The sequence below is a fragment of the Saccopteryx leptura genome, chromosome 5, assembly GCF_036850995.1.
Source record: "Saccopteryx leptura isolate mSacLep1 chromosome 5, mSacLep1_pri_phased_curated, whole genome shotgun sequence".
NCBI lineage: Eukaryota > Metazoa > Chordata > Mammalia > Chiroptera > Emballonuridae > Saccopteryx > Saccopteryx leptura.
In genome coordinates, this window is record NC_089507.1 from 107,605,010 (window position 1) to 107,621,084 (window position 16,075).

Below are 16,075 nucleotides of genomic sequence, written 5' to 3' on the forward strand. Positions count from 1 at the left end.
ACAAGCCTTGGACGATGGGGCCATGACTCATGAAAAATAACAAATGAAAACTATAAAAGTTGGTGGAGATGATGAACTCCTATACTGTGTTCAGTCTGATAGGTGTTTGCCAGACTATCACTGTAGATTCAATTTTACTGCAATCCTCTTGATAATATGATGTATTCCCTAAGTTATCCATCTTTTGAATCGAGTTTAGCTTATGACCCATCTTTTTAGATGTTCTGACAGGTGAATGTCAGTGCATGTGCTGCAGTAGTAGTGAAAATATGTATCTTTAAGGGAAAAAGACAAGACAGTTTTGAAGGACATGACCCATGAAGTGTTGAAAAGACTGCCAGGTTTCATTGTGTAAGCCTAACAGCAACCTGTGGCACAATGTTAGGAGGTTATTTCTTTTAATTTTTTTTTACTTTCTTAAAAAAATATTTATTTATTGACCTTAGCAAGAGAGGAAGGAAGAGAGAAAGAGAAAGACAGGAACGTCCATCTGTTCCTGTATGTGCCCTGACCAGCAATCCAACAGGCAACTTCTGTGCTGCATGATGATGCTCTAATCAACTGAGCTTTCCTGCCAGGGTGTTAAAATTTTCTTTATTCATCTTTACTTTTTTCTCTACCAAAAGGTTTTTTCAATTCTTTTTCATTTCATTGTTACTTTTCATATATAACCAAATTAATCCTGTCTTCTGCAATGAGCTGTATGCTTAACCCCTATACCTATAGCTTTTAAGATTTTAATTTGATTTCTCTGATGCTATCAAATAATTTTATTTTTTAAGTTTTTTTTTTTCAGAAAAATCATCCCCCCAATTTTTTTACCCAGCTATTCACACATAAATTGATTATTAACCAAAAGAATTACATTGTTTCTAGCCATTGCAATGTCTTGGTTTTCTATAAAGGAAATTGCATTAAAAGTAAATAATTATTTTTCTTGAATTGATAAGATATGCAGTATAAAATAACTTCTGTAACCATATCATCTTTAGCTGTTTACAAAAGGAATACATGAGAAAAAAACATGGTTTGAATCTCGAGATTTCTGTAAAGCACTGGGTGGAGATCTAGCCAGTATCAATAATAAAGAGGAACAGCTAACAATATGGCGATTAATAACGTAAGTAGATTTTCTACATAATGCTCCTTTCTTTTGCTGGTTTGGTCTTAATGATGTAGAGGGAATTTTTATGTTTCCAGAATTGTTGCCTCATGGTGCTGCTTTGAGTTCATATATCCAATTCCAAATCCATGGGCCTTTTTAATCTAGTTTCACTTCTAAATGCCTTAATCTTACAAGTATAAATCCCGCAATAAATGACTCTAGTTTTTATTTTGAAGGTAACTTTCAAATTTGATTAGTCCTCATAGGCAACCAAACTTTGTTTCATGCATAAGCTTTCTTTGTGTCTTGTGTGTTGCAGATCTGCTGGAAACTACCACGAACTGTTTTGGTTGGGGTTGACATATGGAAGTCCTTCAGAAGGGTTTACTTGGAGTGATGGTTCTCCTGTGAGTGATTCAATTTAATAGATCATTTTCTTACTTTATTGTGTAGTATTTATTTTAATGTTATCTTTTGACTTAGTCCACATTTTTTTGTAAGACTGGTTATTATGATAGCTAGAGACATTTTTCTATGAAAAATAAATGCTACTTTAGAGTCATTATTCTGACCCTGCCCCAGTAGAGTTCTATTCACCAAAAACATACCATGTTGACCAGATGAAAAAAAAAATTGAAAGCTCATTCTACTGGCTTACACAAAATAATATCTTTATTCTATCATGCAAAATTGGCATGCAAGTAAACTTCTTAAAAATTGAATGTTCTACAATGAAAAAGAAGGAAATATTACCTTTTGCAACAACATGGATGGACCTGGAAACTACTATGTTAAGTGAAATAAGCCAGGCAGAGAAAGAAAAATATCATATGACCTCACTCATTTGAGGAATCCAAGAAACAATGTGAACTGAGGAATGGAATTGAGACAGAGGAGGGATCAAAGGGACCAGAGGGAAAGTGGACAGAGGGAAAGGGGATGATAGGATGGAATAAACCTGAAGGGAAGGGGAGAGGGTGATGTTGAGAAGGGGGCAAGGAAGATGTTAAGGGGTATATGGGGGAGGGGGGATGCATTCGGGGCAACACTAGAATCTATGTAAACACAATAAATTAATAGTTCTAAAAAAAATTGTGCTATAGCCTCTTATGGATCAGGAGCTCTAGAAACAACTTCTGATATTCCATTAATAACCATTGGGCTTTGTCAGACTTCTCCATTCTCAGGAATTCCTGAGTGAGTGGCTTGGTACTTGTTGACATTTTGGGTGCTAGTCATTGCAGAAAATGATCTTGTGTGATTTCAGTTCTACCTCCTTTTGCAACCCACCAGCAACTTTTCAAGGAATTTCAGTAAGATAGTACATTCAATGGCTCCATTGATATTTCAGTTTTATATCTTTGGAAAGTGCGTCATAATGCTTAGTCCAAAACTCTATGGACTATGATTCTACATTGAAAACCCCAGAGGGGACTTAAACATAGTGGCCCATTTATTTCTACTGTCAATTTTGGTAAATTTGATAGCTTTATTAGCAACATGTCAAAAGTTTCTTTCGTAAAAAAAACTAATGCATATCTTCATCTTCATGCAACTCATCTAATAAAGAGAAAGTTTCCAACTTTACACTGAAATGTTGTTCCTTAAGAATGGCTTTTTTTTTTTTTTTTACAGAGACAGAGAGAGAGAGTCAGAGAGAGGGATATACAGGGACAGAGAGATGAGAAGCATCAATCATTAGTTTTTCATTGTGCATTGCGACACCTTAGCTGTTCATTGATTGCTTTCTCATATGTGCCTTGACCGTGGGCCTTCAGCAGACTGAGTAACCCCTTGCTCAAGCCAGCGACCTTGGGTCCAAGCTGGTGAACTTTGCTCAAACCAGATGTGCCTGTGCTCAAGCTGGCGACCTCGGGGTCTCGAACCTGGAGCATCCTAGTCTGATGCTCTATCCACTGCTCCACCACCTGGTCAGGCAAGAATGGCTTATAAATGTAGGAACTCCCAGTACTGATAAGTGGAGCTCTTTGCCAAGTTTTTCCTATATACAAATCCTACTTTTGAGGCGTCCTACAGCCATTCTACTTAATGAGATTAAAGAAAATTTTATAATAATAGCGTAGTCTATTCAACTTCAAGTTCTCATTTGATGGAAGCTCTTTCCCACTGGTGTTTATAAATCTTGCTTTCAAAGCGAAGGTACGGTGGGAAAAAAAATGGATTTAAAAATGTAAATCTAGTTTTCCTTTCCTGTTTGAGTGAATGATTGGCATTGGCCTGATGTAAATGGTTGCTTTGTGATGTTTCTAACATAGGTTTCTTATGAAAACTGGGCATTTGGAGAACCTAATAATTATGGAAACACTGAATTCTGTGGAGAGTTGAAAGGTGACCCTAGTATGTCCTGGAATGATATTAACTGTGAACAACTTAAGAATTGGATTTGCCAGATACGTAAAGGTATGGTAACCTGTTCTTTCCTTTATCTGAGCTCAAAGAACTAACCTCTTGACATCCCAGTATCTTCCTTATTATCAGGACCAAACAAACAAAATAAAAACTAAATAAACTGCAGGAGCCATTATTTCACAGGATGAGAGTGAAGTCTCTGAACACAGATAAATATTCCAGAGGAACAGAAGATCAAAAGGTTACCCGGGGATTCTAGACCCAAGTCATGTCCTCCAAAACAGTTCCCATGAGCTGTGATTTCTGGCTCAGTTTGCATAATGGTAGAAGTGGATGTTCTATTCCGTGAGCAGAGCAATGACTATGCCATTTCATTTTTGGAGTTGTCACCCTTTGACCTCCATCAGTCATCCAATAGGTGAAAAATTTCCTAAGCTGAATATTCTAAGTATTGATTTCTCCAGGAAATGTTCAACACAAAGAACAAACAGCATATGGAGGACTCACCATGTTACTAATGGTCAGAAAGCAGCAGTGTGTGCTGTCACGATCTTGACTCAGGAAGGTCTACACATCCGAGTCAGACATGGAGGTCAGGGATCCAGTCTCTCACGTTTGAAAAAAAAAAAAAAGACCCTCCCTTGAACCAAAATATACATCAACTTGTCTTTGTAAACAGATAAATGGAACCACATTGCCCTCTGCTGTCAAGAAACCTTGATCACTGTCTCAACTTGACTGCAAGAGACTCTATTGCTGTCCGCTTACTTTCTGGACTCCTTCTGCTTAGATTAGTGCTTTCAAAGTTTTCAGAATGGAGGAGTAAGTAGTGGCCAGCTTTTCTGTAAAGTTGTAGCTAAAGATAATATATATTATGTCTTAAGTTTCCTTATGTATCATTAGTGCCTCTGTTCTTTTGGATGTTGAATATATTACACCAAAAGGTAGGTAACCCGAGTCATTTTATCAGATTCCAACCGTGTCCAGAGATATCAGTAACTACTTGAAAAGAAACTTATTTTATTTAACTTTTAGTTAAAAGTACATTTAAAATAGATTCTTTGAAGAAAGTATATTTTATAAATAGCTCATATTTAATTATTTTAAATAATAAAATTTTAAGTAATTTCACAGCTAATTATATATAAGATGTGTGATTAAAACTGACATCTACTGAACATCTTCTAAATACCAATAACTCACATATTTTACCGCACCTATTTACTCGTACTACAAACTCCTGTTTACAGTTGAAAAAATTAAGGGTAAACATTTTAAATTCAGGTCTGAGATTTGAACCTAAGCTTTCTGATTCTGAAACTTGTGTTCTTTTCTCTCCTTTATGACATTTTGTGTCTGAAAACTCTCTCGATTTCTGGTGGCTATTACTATACCTACTTTGTTTATCTCTTAACCCCCTACTTCTGTTTTCTTTCATTCTTCTCCTCCACGGTATGATAGGAGAATTGGAGAGTGGAAGGGTGGGAGGGGGGAAAGAGAGGACAACTAAGATTTTAGCTATATTGACCAATGAAAATAGTGAAACTAGGAGACTGTGTCACAGTAGAAGTGCAGCAAATTTTGTATGAATTTCTTTTTTGTCTTCCAGGACAAACACCAAAACCCGAGCCCACACCAGCTGCTGAAGACAGTAGGTGGTTTTTTTTTTTTACTATCATGACATGGTTTGCCAAGCCACATGGGTTTCAAGTGTACAACTCAGTATAAACCCATATTTTCTGATCTCTGTATTGATAGCCTTTCCCCTCTCTTTCTTCTTACAGTGAAAACAATAAAATAAAATACTGCCCTAAGAAAACAGAGAGCAGAAGTTCTTAGTATCTTTGAGAATCTCATGAGAGTTTGGATCTGTCCCCAGACAGATGCTCATGAGCACAGACAGTTGTTTGTACAATTTCTCAAGGGTTAATGAATCCAATCCGACAGCAAATGTATTAGTTTCCTGTGGCTGCAGTAACAAATTTCCACAAACTTGGTGGCTTAAAGTAACAGCCATTTATTCTCTTACAGTTCTGGAGGTCAGATACATGAACTCAGTTTCATTGAACTGAAATCAAGGTGTCAGCGAGACCTGCTCCCTCCAGAAGCTCAAAGGGACAATCAATTTCCTTACCTTTACCAGCTTCTAGAACTGCATTCCCGCATTAGTCGTTTCATGGCCCCTTTCTCCATCTTCAGAACCAAAATGTGGCGTCTTGCTTCATTTGTTATGTTGCTTCCTTATTCTGTAGTCAAGTCTCGGCCTCCCTCTGACAGGGTGCTTGTGATTGCACTTAGGGCCCACCCACATAATCTGGGATAACCTCTCCATCTCAAGAGCCTCAACTCAACCACACCTACCAAGTGGCTTTTTCTGTATAAAAAATGTTCACAGATTCCAGAGATTAGGATCTAGATATCTAGATATCTTTGGTGGCTACTATTCAGCACAGGCTCACAGAATTCTTTGACAGAGCCTTAGGAACCCTCCTAGTATGTGAATTCTTTGATTCTCCCATTATATGCTGAAGCACCCTAGCCCATTTATTACAAATTCTTTGCTGTAATTAGCTGAAGGCTGCTTTGTCACAGCCTCCACTCCTTAAACCTTGAACATCGTGGGTGCATGGATGCAAATTCTTCCAGCTATGCAAGCCTACTGATGAAAGTAATGCTGGGAGTTCTTTTATCCAGTAGAGGTACATGGAACTCAGTTGCGAAGAGATAGGAGTGAGTTTTTACAGAGTTGGTGGGAAGTGGCAGTTTGGCCTTAAGTAATTCAGTCTCTATAAGTAAGCATCCTGCTTATTCTGGGCTCTCAGAGTTGTTGATACCTCAGATATAGTTCCTCCGCCCTTTTCATTTTTTTATACCATACATACCAGATTCTTGAAATTACCAAAGTAAAATTCATCACCTTTTTTTCCATGAATTTTTCAGATCCACCAGTCACTGACGATGGGTGGGTTATTTTCAAAGACTACCAGTATTATATTAGCAAAGAGAAGGAAACCATGGACAACGCACGGAAATACTGCAAGGATCATTATGGGGATCTGGTTACGATTGAAAAGGAAAGTGAAAGGAAGTTCCTGTGGAAATATGTAAGAAAATGATTAATTTAAGAATGGACCAGTGACATGTTATAAGCAAAGATAATGTCTATAATTGGTACCCTGTGGTGCAATTTCAAATTATGTGCTGAATTTGCACCTTCTAAGGTCAGGGGTACAGTTGTAAATGCCACAGGGGAGGTGGTGTGGGGAGGTGTTGGCCATCATAGAAGGGAATGACCTAACTGCTTGAATATTCAGTGTGGACTCACAGAACTAGACACAGTTTATGGTCTGGACTCTTTGAGGATCCCTACTTCATGGCTTTGAGTTCACTAATTTGATTTCAAAGATTGTAATTCCTAACTAGTTGTTTATAGCAATCCTTTGTGTATAGTGCAGGTTGATTGTTCATATAAAAATCTAATTTAGTGGGACCAAATTGTTGGTTAACAGATAGTACAGCTTGATAATTCATATAATTTTCCTTGGTTTTACCAAAATTGTCAGCTAACCGTAAAGGTATTTGTTTCAAGAGTGCTTGAAACTTCATGGCATCCTTGTTTTTTGTTTCTTTTTTGTTTTGTTTCTTGCTGGAAAAAAGAAAGAGAGGGAACAGAAAAAATGTTGAACGATAATGAAGAAATAAAATTAATTTGATTGCAAAGGTAGTAGTAAGGTATAGTCTGACTTACTTTCATCTTTATAGTTATACCTTGGTTTAAAATTCTCAGGATATTTCCTAATATTATACAAATATATATGTGAATGAAGAAGTCTCCTTAGAGGCCTAATCCCAAATGGCAACTTTGTTTTGAAAATGGTCTTCAACCACCTAATTACTATAGGTATTTGTTATTATAAAGTAACTTTAGATATTTGCTTTATAAATTCAGGTTATATAATGTGCATATTTTTCTTTTTATTTTTATGAAAAACATAATGAATTTACCATAAAATTTCTACAAGAATTCTTTCTTAGAAAAAGTCCCAAAGAGGCTGCCTCACTAATGTATAGGTTTTACTTAAGAATTTCCTTACGTAAGTATAGATTGAACTATATATAAACTTTCATGTTTTAGGTAAACAAGAATGATGCACAACCAGCATATTTTATTGGTTTATTGATCAGCTTGGATAAAAAGTTTGTGTAAGTAAATCAAAATAAAACAACTTTACCTAAGATAGTTATTTGATAACACCTATGTTATTTTGAGGCTTTTATTTTGCTGAATGCATTTTAAAAAATACTTAAGGCTTCTCGTCTGACCATGTGTTGGTGCACCAGATAGTGCGTGGGCTGGGATGCTAAGGACCCAGGTTCAAAACCTTGAGGTCACTGGCTTGAGCACAGGCTCATCTGGCTTGAGTGTCAGTCACTGGCTTGAGCATGGGATCATAGTCATGACCTCATGGTCGCTGTCTGGAGCCCAAAGTCGCTGGCTTGAGCAAGGGGTCACTGGCTCAGCTGTAGCCCCCATGTTAAGGCACACATGAGAAAGCAGTCAATGAACAGGTGCCGCAACTATGAGTTGATGCTTCTCATATCTCTCTCCCTTTCTGTCTGTCTCTGTCTTTCTTAAAAAACAAAACAGAACAACTCCAGGCTTCTCAATCTAAACACTTTCTTTAGCCCTAGCTGAGTAGCTCAATTTGTTAGAGCAGTGGTTTTCAGCCTTTTTACTCTTGGAGACCAGTGGAAATAGGAGAATTATTTTGGGGACTGTTAAGGCAGAAATCACCCTGAGCATAAGCAAATTTGACTGAGATCATTGGGTCTGTAATCTTCATACAACATCATAGCAGTCAACTCTTTCATGGATTGGCACAAAACTTCTGGCCGACCGGTCCATAGACCAGGATTTGAAAAGCACTGGGTGAGAGCATTGTCACCACCTGCCAAGGTTGTGGGTTTGATCCCTGGTGAAGACACATACAACAATCAACCAATGAATGTATAAATAAGTGGAACAACAAATTGATGTTTCTCTCTCTCTCTCTGTCTCTCTCTCTCTCTCTTTTCTTCTCTCTCTAAAATAAAAAAGTATTTTAAAAAATAAAATAAAAAGCATTATTAAAAAAACAAAGAATTAAAAATAATTCTCTTACATATTTTCAGCATTCTATTTTTCAACTCAGATTCTGGTTTAATCTTGCAAAACTTCACGTATCTTTGTTTTGAATGTCATCACCTGTTGTAAAGTAGTAAATCATCTCTACTAAGAAGATGTATTCATATATATGAATACTGAATTTATTCTTAAAATTATGGTTCCCACTTGGACTCCTTGTGCACAGACCCAAAGGGCCCTTTTATGTTGCCCCACTCACTGCTTTCCCATCACAACTTTGAAAGACTTTTAACTGCACAAGACGCTTTCCCTTCAAAGGAATACTGTACTGTTTTCCATTGGATGCAGGGGCCAGCAAAAGCTTCGGGAGGGAGGAAGTTAGTAAATTGGGGGGGGGTTCTCTCTTTGATAATTAATATACAAGTTCTTCTAAGTTTGGAGAGCAGATATGTCTTCCTTGCACAGATGTTTTAGCCACATATATTTCCTGTAACTTTTATAGATTGCCATTTTTTGTGCAATGAGACCTAAACTCACCCTCAGTATTTTTAAAGATCAGAAACATTTGATGCTTCTTTGGACAAGCACCTGTTGTAATCATTTCTAAAATGAGAGATCTCTTCAATGATCTCTTGGTCCTTTTCCAACTCATTGTTTCTGAATTACTATAATTCGTTAAAATAAATATTGGTCTGCACAACTTAAGAAAAACCAGAGTAAACATGAAATTCAGAGAACGGGCTTCACGAGAGAATTTATATTCTCAGCCTCTCTAAGGATGGCTGTGTTTTGTGGAAATGAAGCCTAAGAAATACTATGAGAGGCCTTTTGCTCTGGCCCACTTCCAGAGTAATTGTCATCTCCATTTCTTCTCCCACTTCTAGACTAAAGGCAGCTTCCTCCAGGGAGGGAAAGGGGAACAGACTGGCCAGAGCATTGGGTTGCTGCAAGGGAGCACGATGCACCAGAGCACCAGCAGCACCGACAGTCTTTGAGATTTCCCTGCTAATCTCTCTAGGACCTCTCTCTAAAACCTTCACTCTAGAACTGCTCTCCAGAACCCCCTCTTCTGTTATCTTAGGGTCCTATGATCCTTCCTCTTGATTGACTTGCCTTTTCCCACCACTAGGCTGTAGTCAATTATTGTAACGATTATATGGTTGCTAAATGACTTACTTTTCCTTTCCAGTTGGATGGATGGAAGGAAGGTGCAATATGTTGCCTGGGCCTCAGGTGAACCCAATTTTGCAAATGACGATGAAAACTGTGCAGTCATGTATTCAAATTCAGGTAAACAATGTACAAATCTTCAATTTGGTGCAATGTGTGTCATTAGCTACCTCCTTAAGTTGTAGACTTAAATCAGGCAAGAAAAGAGATAATAAAGGAGAATTCTAATTTTGGGAGTGTAATCATCAGATTTTAAGAAGGAAGGATGATTAACATTTACTTTAATAAATGACACAGTCTTCTCACTTCTCATTTTTTTGGTCTTTTTTTTTAATTTACAGAGACAGAGAGAGAGAGTCAGAGAGAGGGAGAGATAGGGACAGACAGACAGGAATGGAGAGAGATGAGAAGCATCAATCATTAGTTTTTCATTGTGACACCTTAGTTGTTCATTGATTGCTTTCTAATATGTGCCTTGACTGTGGGGCTACAGCAGACCGAGTAACCCTGTGCTAGAGCCAGTGACCTTGGGTCCAAGCTGGTGAGCTCTGCTCAAACAAGATGAGCCCGTGCTCAAGCTGGCAACCTCGGGGTCTCGAACCTGGGTCCTCTGCATCCCAGTCTGATGCTCTATCCACTGCACCACCGCCTGTTTTGTGTTCTGATTGGAGAGAAATATCCAGAATGTGTGTTTCTTCTATCTCTTTCTCCTGTCTTTATCTGTAAAATGGGAATAATGATGAAACCTCATCTCTTGAGAATATTAAACAAGATAATACATCTAAAACACTAAGAAAAAACTTCATATATATAAACTCTATTATAAGATTACTATCATCTGCTATAACTGCAATTCCAAGTACTTACATGGCTTATAGGAAGCTCTCTATAAAGTTGAACTGTTATTAGTTTACGTGAAAGAGTATGGCATTGGTTATTTTTTGAATCATTTGTGTAAATTGAAGATTGATTGTAGTCTAAACCATTTTTGAGAACCCTTACAATATATAAATGCATTTTTTGAAAACGAGTGTTTTAAAACATAAACATGCAAATCTGATTTAGCTATTTTTCTCTTTGCCAGGGTTTTGGAATGACATCAATTGTGGTTATCCAAATCCCTTCATCTGCCAGCGACACAACAACAGCATCAACACCACAGCTACCCCAACCATGCCCCCAGTCCCAGGAGGCTGTAAGGAAGGCTGGAGTTTCTACAACAACAAGGTGAGAAGAAAATGAGCTGCAACCTTGACATTGATCCGTGTGTGTGTGTGTGTGTGTGTGAGATAGAGATAGAGAGACAGAGAGAGGAACAGATAGGGACAGACAGACAGGAAGGGAGACAGATGAGAAGCATCAATTCTTTACTGTGGCTCCTTAGTTGTTCATTGATTGCTTTCTCATATGTGCCTTGACTGGGGGCACAGCGAGTGACCCCTTGCTCAAGCCAGCAACCTTGGTCACAAGCCAGCGGCCTTTGGGCTCAAGCCAGTGACCATGGGATCATGTCTATGATCCTATGCTCAAGCCAGCAACCCCACGCTCAAGCTGGTGAGCCCGCGCTCAAGCTGGCAACCTCGGGGTTTCAAACATGGGTTCTCTGCATCCCAGTTCATGCTCTATTCACTGCGCCTCTGCCTGATCAGGGAGATATTGATCCTTATATGGAGAATGACAATGCAGATCTTTCAGCTTATAGTTAATTTTGGCTCACTTCATCACTTTAGAAAATTTTAGGCAAGAAGAGGTGGAGATTCCCATGTCAAATTCTCTATGGAAATGAAAAGTATATATGAAGATATTATCCAAATAGTTGTACCCTTTGTCTCAAGAGAAAGGAGCTTTGTAAAGAAAGTTTGTAATAAAACGGACTTAATTTTTTATATTTATATTTGATTGTGAGGAAATTCATAGGTAGCTCTAATCTTCATAAATGATTTTGATGTCTTTCTATAGTCTTTTTGCTATTATCATTAGTTAATCATTGTGGATTTTTTTTTCTTTCACCCCAGTGTCTCAAAATCTTTGGATTTGTAGAAGAAGAAAGAAAAACATGGCACAATGCACGAGAAGCTTGCAAAAATCTTAATGGAAATCTGGTATCCATACGCAATGAAAAAGAGCAAGGTATGCAGGCATTGTACATGTAATTTTCCTCAGAAAATGGTGGGATATTGTAATAGTAAGTTGTTTTTGTTTGTTTGTTTTCCAGAGGAAAAAAGTAGAAAGGGGGAAAAGAAATCAAGCACATACTGGGAACTATTTTACTCAGTTGTAGGCATCCACTGGGCATTTCACATATAAAATTCCTTTTCATTATCAGAACTACCAGTGGGAGTGTGGTGTTCAGAGAGGCCTCGAGTTGAGGACCTTGCAGAGTAAACAGTAGGGCTGGGAATAAGTTAGGTCTCCCAGTTGACATTCCATTCTGTTTCCAGCAAACCAGATTGCTCCCCATTGAGGCAAAAAGTAGAGTAGGGTTAGCAATGAAGTAAGGACTTGCTCATTTCCCATTTACTTCTCTTCTAGTCATGTTACCAACATAATTTATAATATAAGAAAACTGATTTTTAAATATAAACTTTGAACAACATATTGAGAAAAGTGTTTTGATAAAATGTAAGGACAAGCCAGACAGAGGTCCGAAGAAGAGCGCACGGAGGAAGAGAACTCGCTATAGCCATATAGCAGATTATAAAATTTTTTATGTTGCTCTCAGGTAATAGGTGCTTGGCCACTTTTGCATAGACTTTTCCAGGCCACCTTATCTGAAATAGATAGTAGGTTAAGTTTATGACTTGTCACTTTAAGGAGGATGTTGCCCAGCTGTCAGTGATTCAGATGAAAGTGAATAAACGGATATGAAGGGTTTGGCAACCATAGCAAGTGACAGTTGAGGAATGTTTGAAAGTCCCCTCAGGTTTCACAGCCTAGAAAAGATGTAGACTTTCAAGGGTCATCCTGTGTGGCTCCAGAAGGAAGACCTAGAACCAATGAATGGCAGTTATAGGGAAATGGATTTAGGCTTAAAATTAGGAGGTCATTCTAGCAATTAGAATTGATTGGATGGGCTGCATCTTGAGTTTTCTAAAGGGCTGTGAAGATGCTTAAACTGGAAGGTATTCAAAGAGGTGCTATAGAGTTCCATCTATGGACTAGTCTGGAGTGTGTAAGTTGCTCAATAAATGTTTGTTGTACATATGAATTGATACAAAATTGGTGCAGGTGAGAGATGTGGTCCAGATAATTTCCAAGTTCCTTTTTGGTTCCAAGATTCTTTAATGTCTAAAATCACTGGGAAAAATGGCATATCTCAAAAAATATTTTTTAAAAAGAAAGACCCTAAACCACTATATGGCACTCTCCCAAATGTTTGTTTCACTCCCTCAATGCTGCTATTGTATGAGGAAATGACCAAGCTTTCACTCAGAGCCCTTGACAAGTTCAGCAATTTGCCAGACACTGAGAGAAGAGGGTCAAACCATAGCATACAATAAAAATATTTTTAAAAGTATAATATCCACATTTCTATAACTAGCCTACTACATTTTGGGCTTAGCTACCCCTCAGAGAGACACAATAGTTGATCCCTCTCTTAACCACAAAAGGCTGATTCCTGGCATAACAAAATTAGAACCTGGGTAATAGAGATGTGCAGAAGGAAACAATTTTCACATAAAATAACATTATTCCTGGCAAAACAGGCACACGTTGTTGAATTCTTATTGTGGTTTTTGGCAGAAAAAAAAAACCCTCAGTGCTGAAATATTGGCAGGTGGAGCTTTTCCACATTTCATTTTGAGTTGGGGATAGCGTAGAAGTTATGGTCTTCTTTAGAAAATAAAACTAAAATAAATATGTACTCATGCTCTTCTCTCTCTCTGAAAAATATGAGAAGACAAAGCAAATTTTTTTAACCTAGTTGATTGAGAGAAAAGCGAGTCTCTGGGCTGGGTGGTTGCGGCTTCTACTCTGCGGAAGAAGGAAGCACGTAGCAGTGCATCTCTGTGTTCTTGAGTAAACATACTGGTGTCTCTGCAGGCTTCTCTGTATTTTGCATTTCCTATTAGTAACCTAAGTGCTTTTAGTCATTCAGGTTTCTATTTGTACTCAGGAGCCGTGTTTAAGCATAAATATTTAGAAACTGTTGTTCTGTAGAATTGGTGCTTATCTGCCTGGGCTCCCACAGGTGCCGCAGAAGACAGCTGCTGTGGGCGCCTTGGGGACAGGCTGACGGAGGGGATGGGCGCGTGTACATCTGGATATTTTCTGGATATTTCCTACCATCCTCTCTGCCATGGAATTGATAAGGAAGCAAGAGGCTTCTTATTTGTTCTACATTCTCTGAATTTTTCTAGATCATTTTTCTTAATGATGTGAGCACTTAGCATCAGGGTGTCCCCTGGGTCCAAGCACACTCAGTGGACAGCTGCTAACCCCTAGGAGTTGGCTGTCCAGGGGGAGTTCCAAATGAACGGCTCCTTTTGGTTTGGCAAACCAAGGTTGTGATAATTTTCCAGCCTAAAACATCTTGTTTTGATAGCTAGTGTCCATTTTTAAAACTTTTCTGGATGAAGGGACCTCTCTGCCTCCGAGTTACTCTAATCAGATTATTTTATTTATAGCGTCAGTGTGCCTGCTAACTCCTAGGATGACGGTGCATGAATTAGAGAACTGTACCTCTTCTTTAGGATTCTCTGCAGCCATAGCTCAGAGCAGAGCATGGTGTGGACTTCAGGCTCTCTTGTCCCAGTGTCCCAGTGCCCTTGGCCAGGGGACAACCTGTAGAACTGTCTGTAGTCAGATAGAACCTAGACTTTTACTGTACAAAACTTTTCAAAGTCCAAAGCTAAAGAGTAACACAATGCGAGGTTAAAATGTGTGTGTTTACTTGGTAAGTGCTTTTAAATATAATAATAAAGACAGTAATTACATGCTTTATATTTTAAAATCAATGTATTTTGAATGTTTTTCATATTTGCAGTAATTTACCCCAGAGTTAAAAATTATCTTGTGATACTTTCTTTCAGCATTTCTTACCTATCGTATGAAGGACTCCACTTTTAATGCCTGGATCGGGCTGAATGACCGCAATGCAGAGCACACATTCCTTTGGACAGATGGGGCGGGAGTTCACTATACTAACTGGGGCAAAGGTTACCCTGGTGGAAGAAGGAGCAGTCTTTCTTATGAAGATGTAAATATCACTTTTCAGTCAGCTCTCTATATCAGTTTGCTTAAAGTCATCATATTAGCAATTAATCTTCTGTGAAAAATCAACCCGAGTACTTCTTGGTCTGATTCATTCTTGTAGATTTTAACTGTGTCAAACCGAGCCAGTCTTGAAGGAAGTGATACACATTCAGTTGAGAACTCTTCGGCTTGGGGGTGGGTTGTGGCAGCAGTGAGGGACAGAGAAAGCTAACCCCACTGTGGGCCTATATGTAGTCAGGAGGCACACTGGAACCCAGAGCTATCAACATTCTTTGCCCCTAAACTCTTGAAGCTGTTGTAGTGTTCGGGGTGTAGGTCTGGGAACTACTACTACTTCTAAAGATGTATGTCATCATCATCTTCATCATTATTGAGCTAACATTTGTAGAACGCTCATTGTGTGCCAAACACTAAGTGCTTTACAGTACATTCACCTAAGAGATGGATGATTGCGTCTTTATTTTACTACACTCAATCGCAGATCATTGAACAGTAAACTAATCAGTGTTAAACACTGTACTAAGCATTGTGAAAAACATAAGATTTTGTTCTTACCTTAAAGAAGCTCACACTTAGTCTAGACCACAAGTATTACAGAAGAAAGAAAACAGTAAAGAAATGAAGTGCATAATTAGCATCAGCTATAAAACATGTGGTAGATAGGAGGAAAGAAACTTAATTTGCAATGGAGTGATCTAATTAGTCAACACATACCCATAGGGACCTTCACTGGGTGAAGGACTATGAAAAAGATTTACTAAAGGTCTTTTTTTCAAGAAGTTTAAAACATAATGGTCAGGGAAACTTGGCAAGAGGATGGAGAAGGCGCTGTTATGTGAGCAAAGTGAATAAAGTTTTGCAGAAAAAGGCACAAGGTAGGTTTGGTCAGAAATAAATGGCTTTGGATATAACAGGAGTTTTATGCAAAAAGAAATATGAGTAAGCTTTAAAAGGTAGAAAGCAGAATTTAGAGAAATTTAGATGCCCTATAAAAGGATTTGGACTTTGTCAGATAGACAGTGAAAAAAGGTTTGAGCAGGAAAATGATCTGATCAAAATGACATCTTTATGAGAATTAATCTAGTAGA

At 38.1% G+C, this 16,075-nt stretch overlaps 1 protein-coding gene across 1 annotated transcript in view; it reads left to right on the forward strand.

Annotated features, from left to right (window-relative positions):
• MRC1 (mannose receptor C-type 1) overlaps positions 1-16,075 on the forward strand; it is a 92,071-nt gene that overhangs the window by 55,455 nt on the left and 20,541 nt on the right. The window contains exons 13-22 of the mRNA XM_066384201.1: positions 993-1,120; positions 1,425-1,512; positions 3,382-3,526; positions 5,085-5,126; positions 6,416-6,579; positions 7,611-7,678; positions 9,790-9,890; positions 10,855-10,997; positions 11,786-11,900; positions 14,804-14,970. Coding sequence (XP_066240298.1) covers positions 993-1,120; positions 1,425-1,512; positions 3,382-3,526; positions 5,085-5,126; positions 6,416-6,579; positions 7,611-7,678; positions 9,790-9,890; positions 10,855-10,997; positions 11,786-11,900; positions 14,804-14,970 — 1,161 coding nt within the window. The remainder of the gene's footprint in view (positions 1-992; positions 1,121-1,424; positions 1,513-3,381; positions 3,527-5,084; positions 5,127-6,415; positions 6,580-7,610; positions 7,679-9,789; positions 9,891-10,854; positions 10,998-11,785; positions 11,901-14,803; positions 14,971-16,075) is intronic.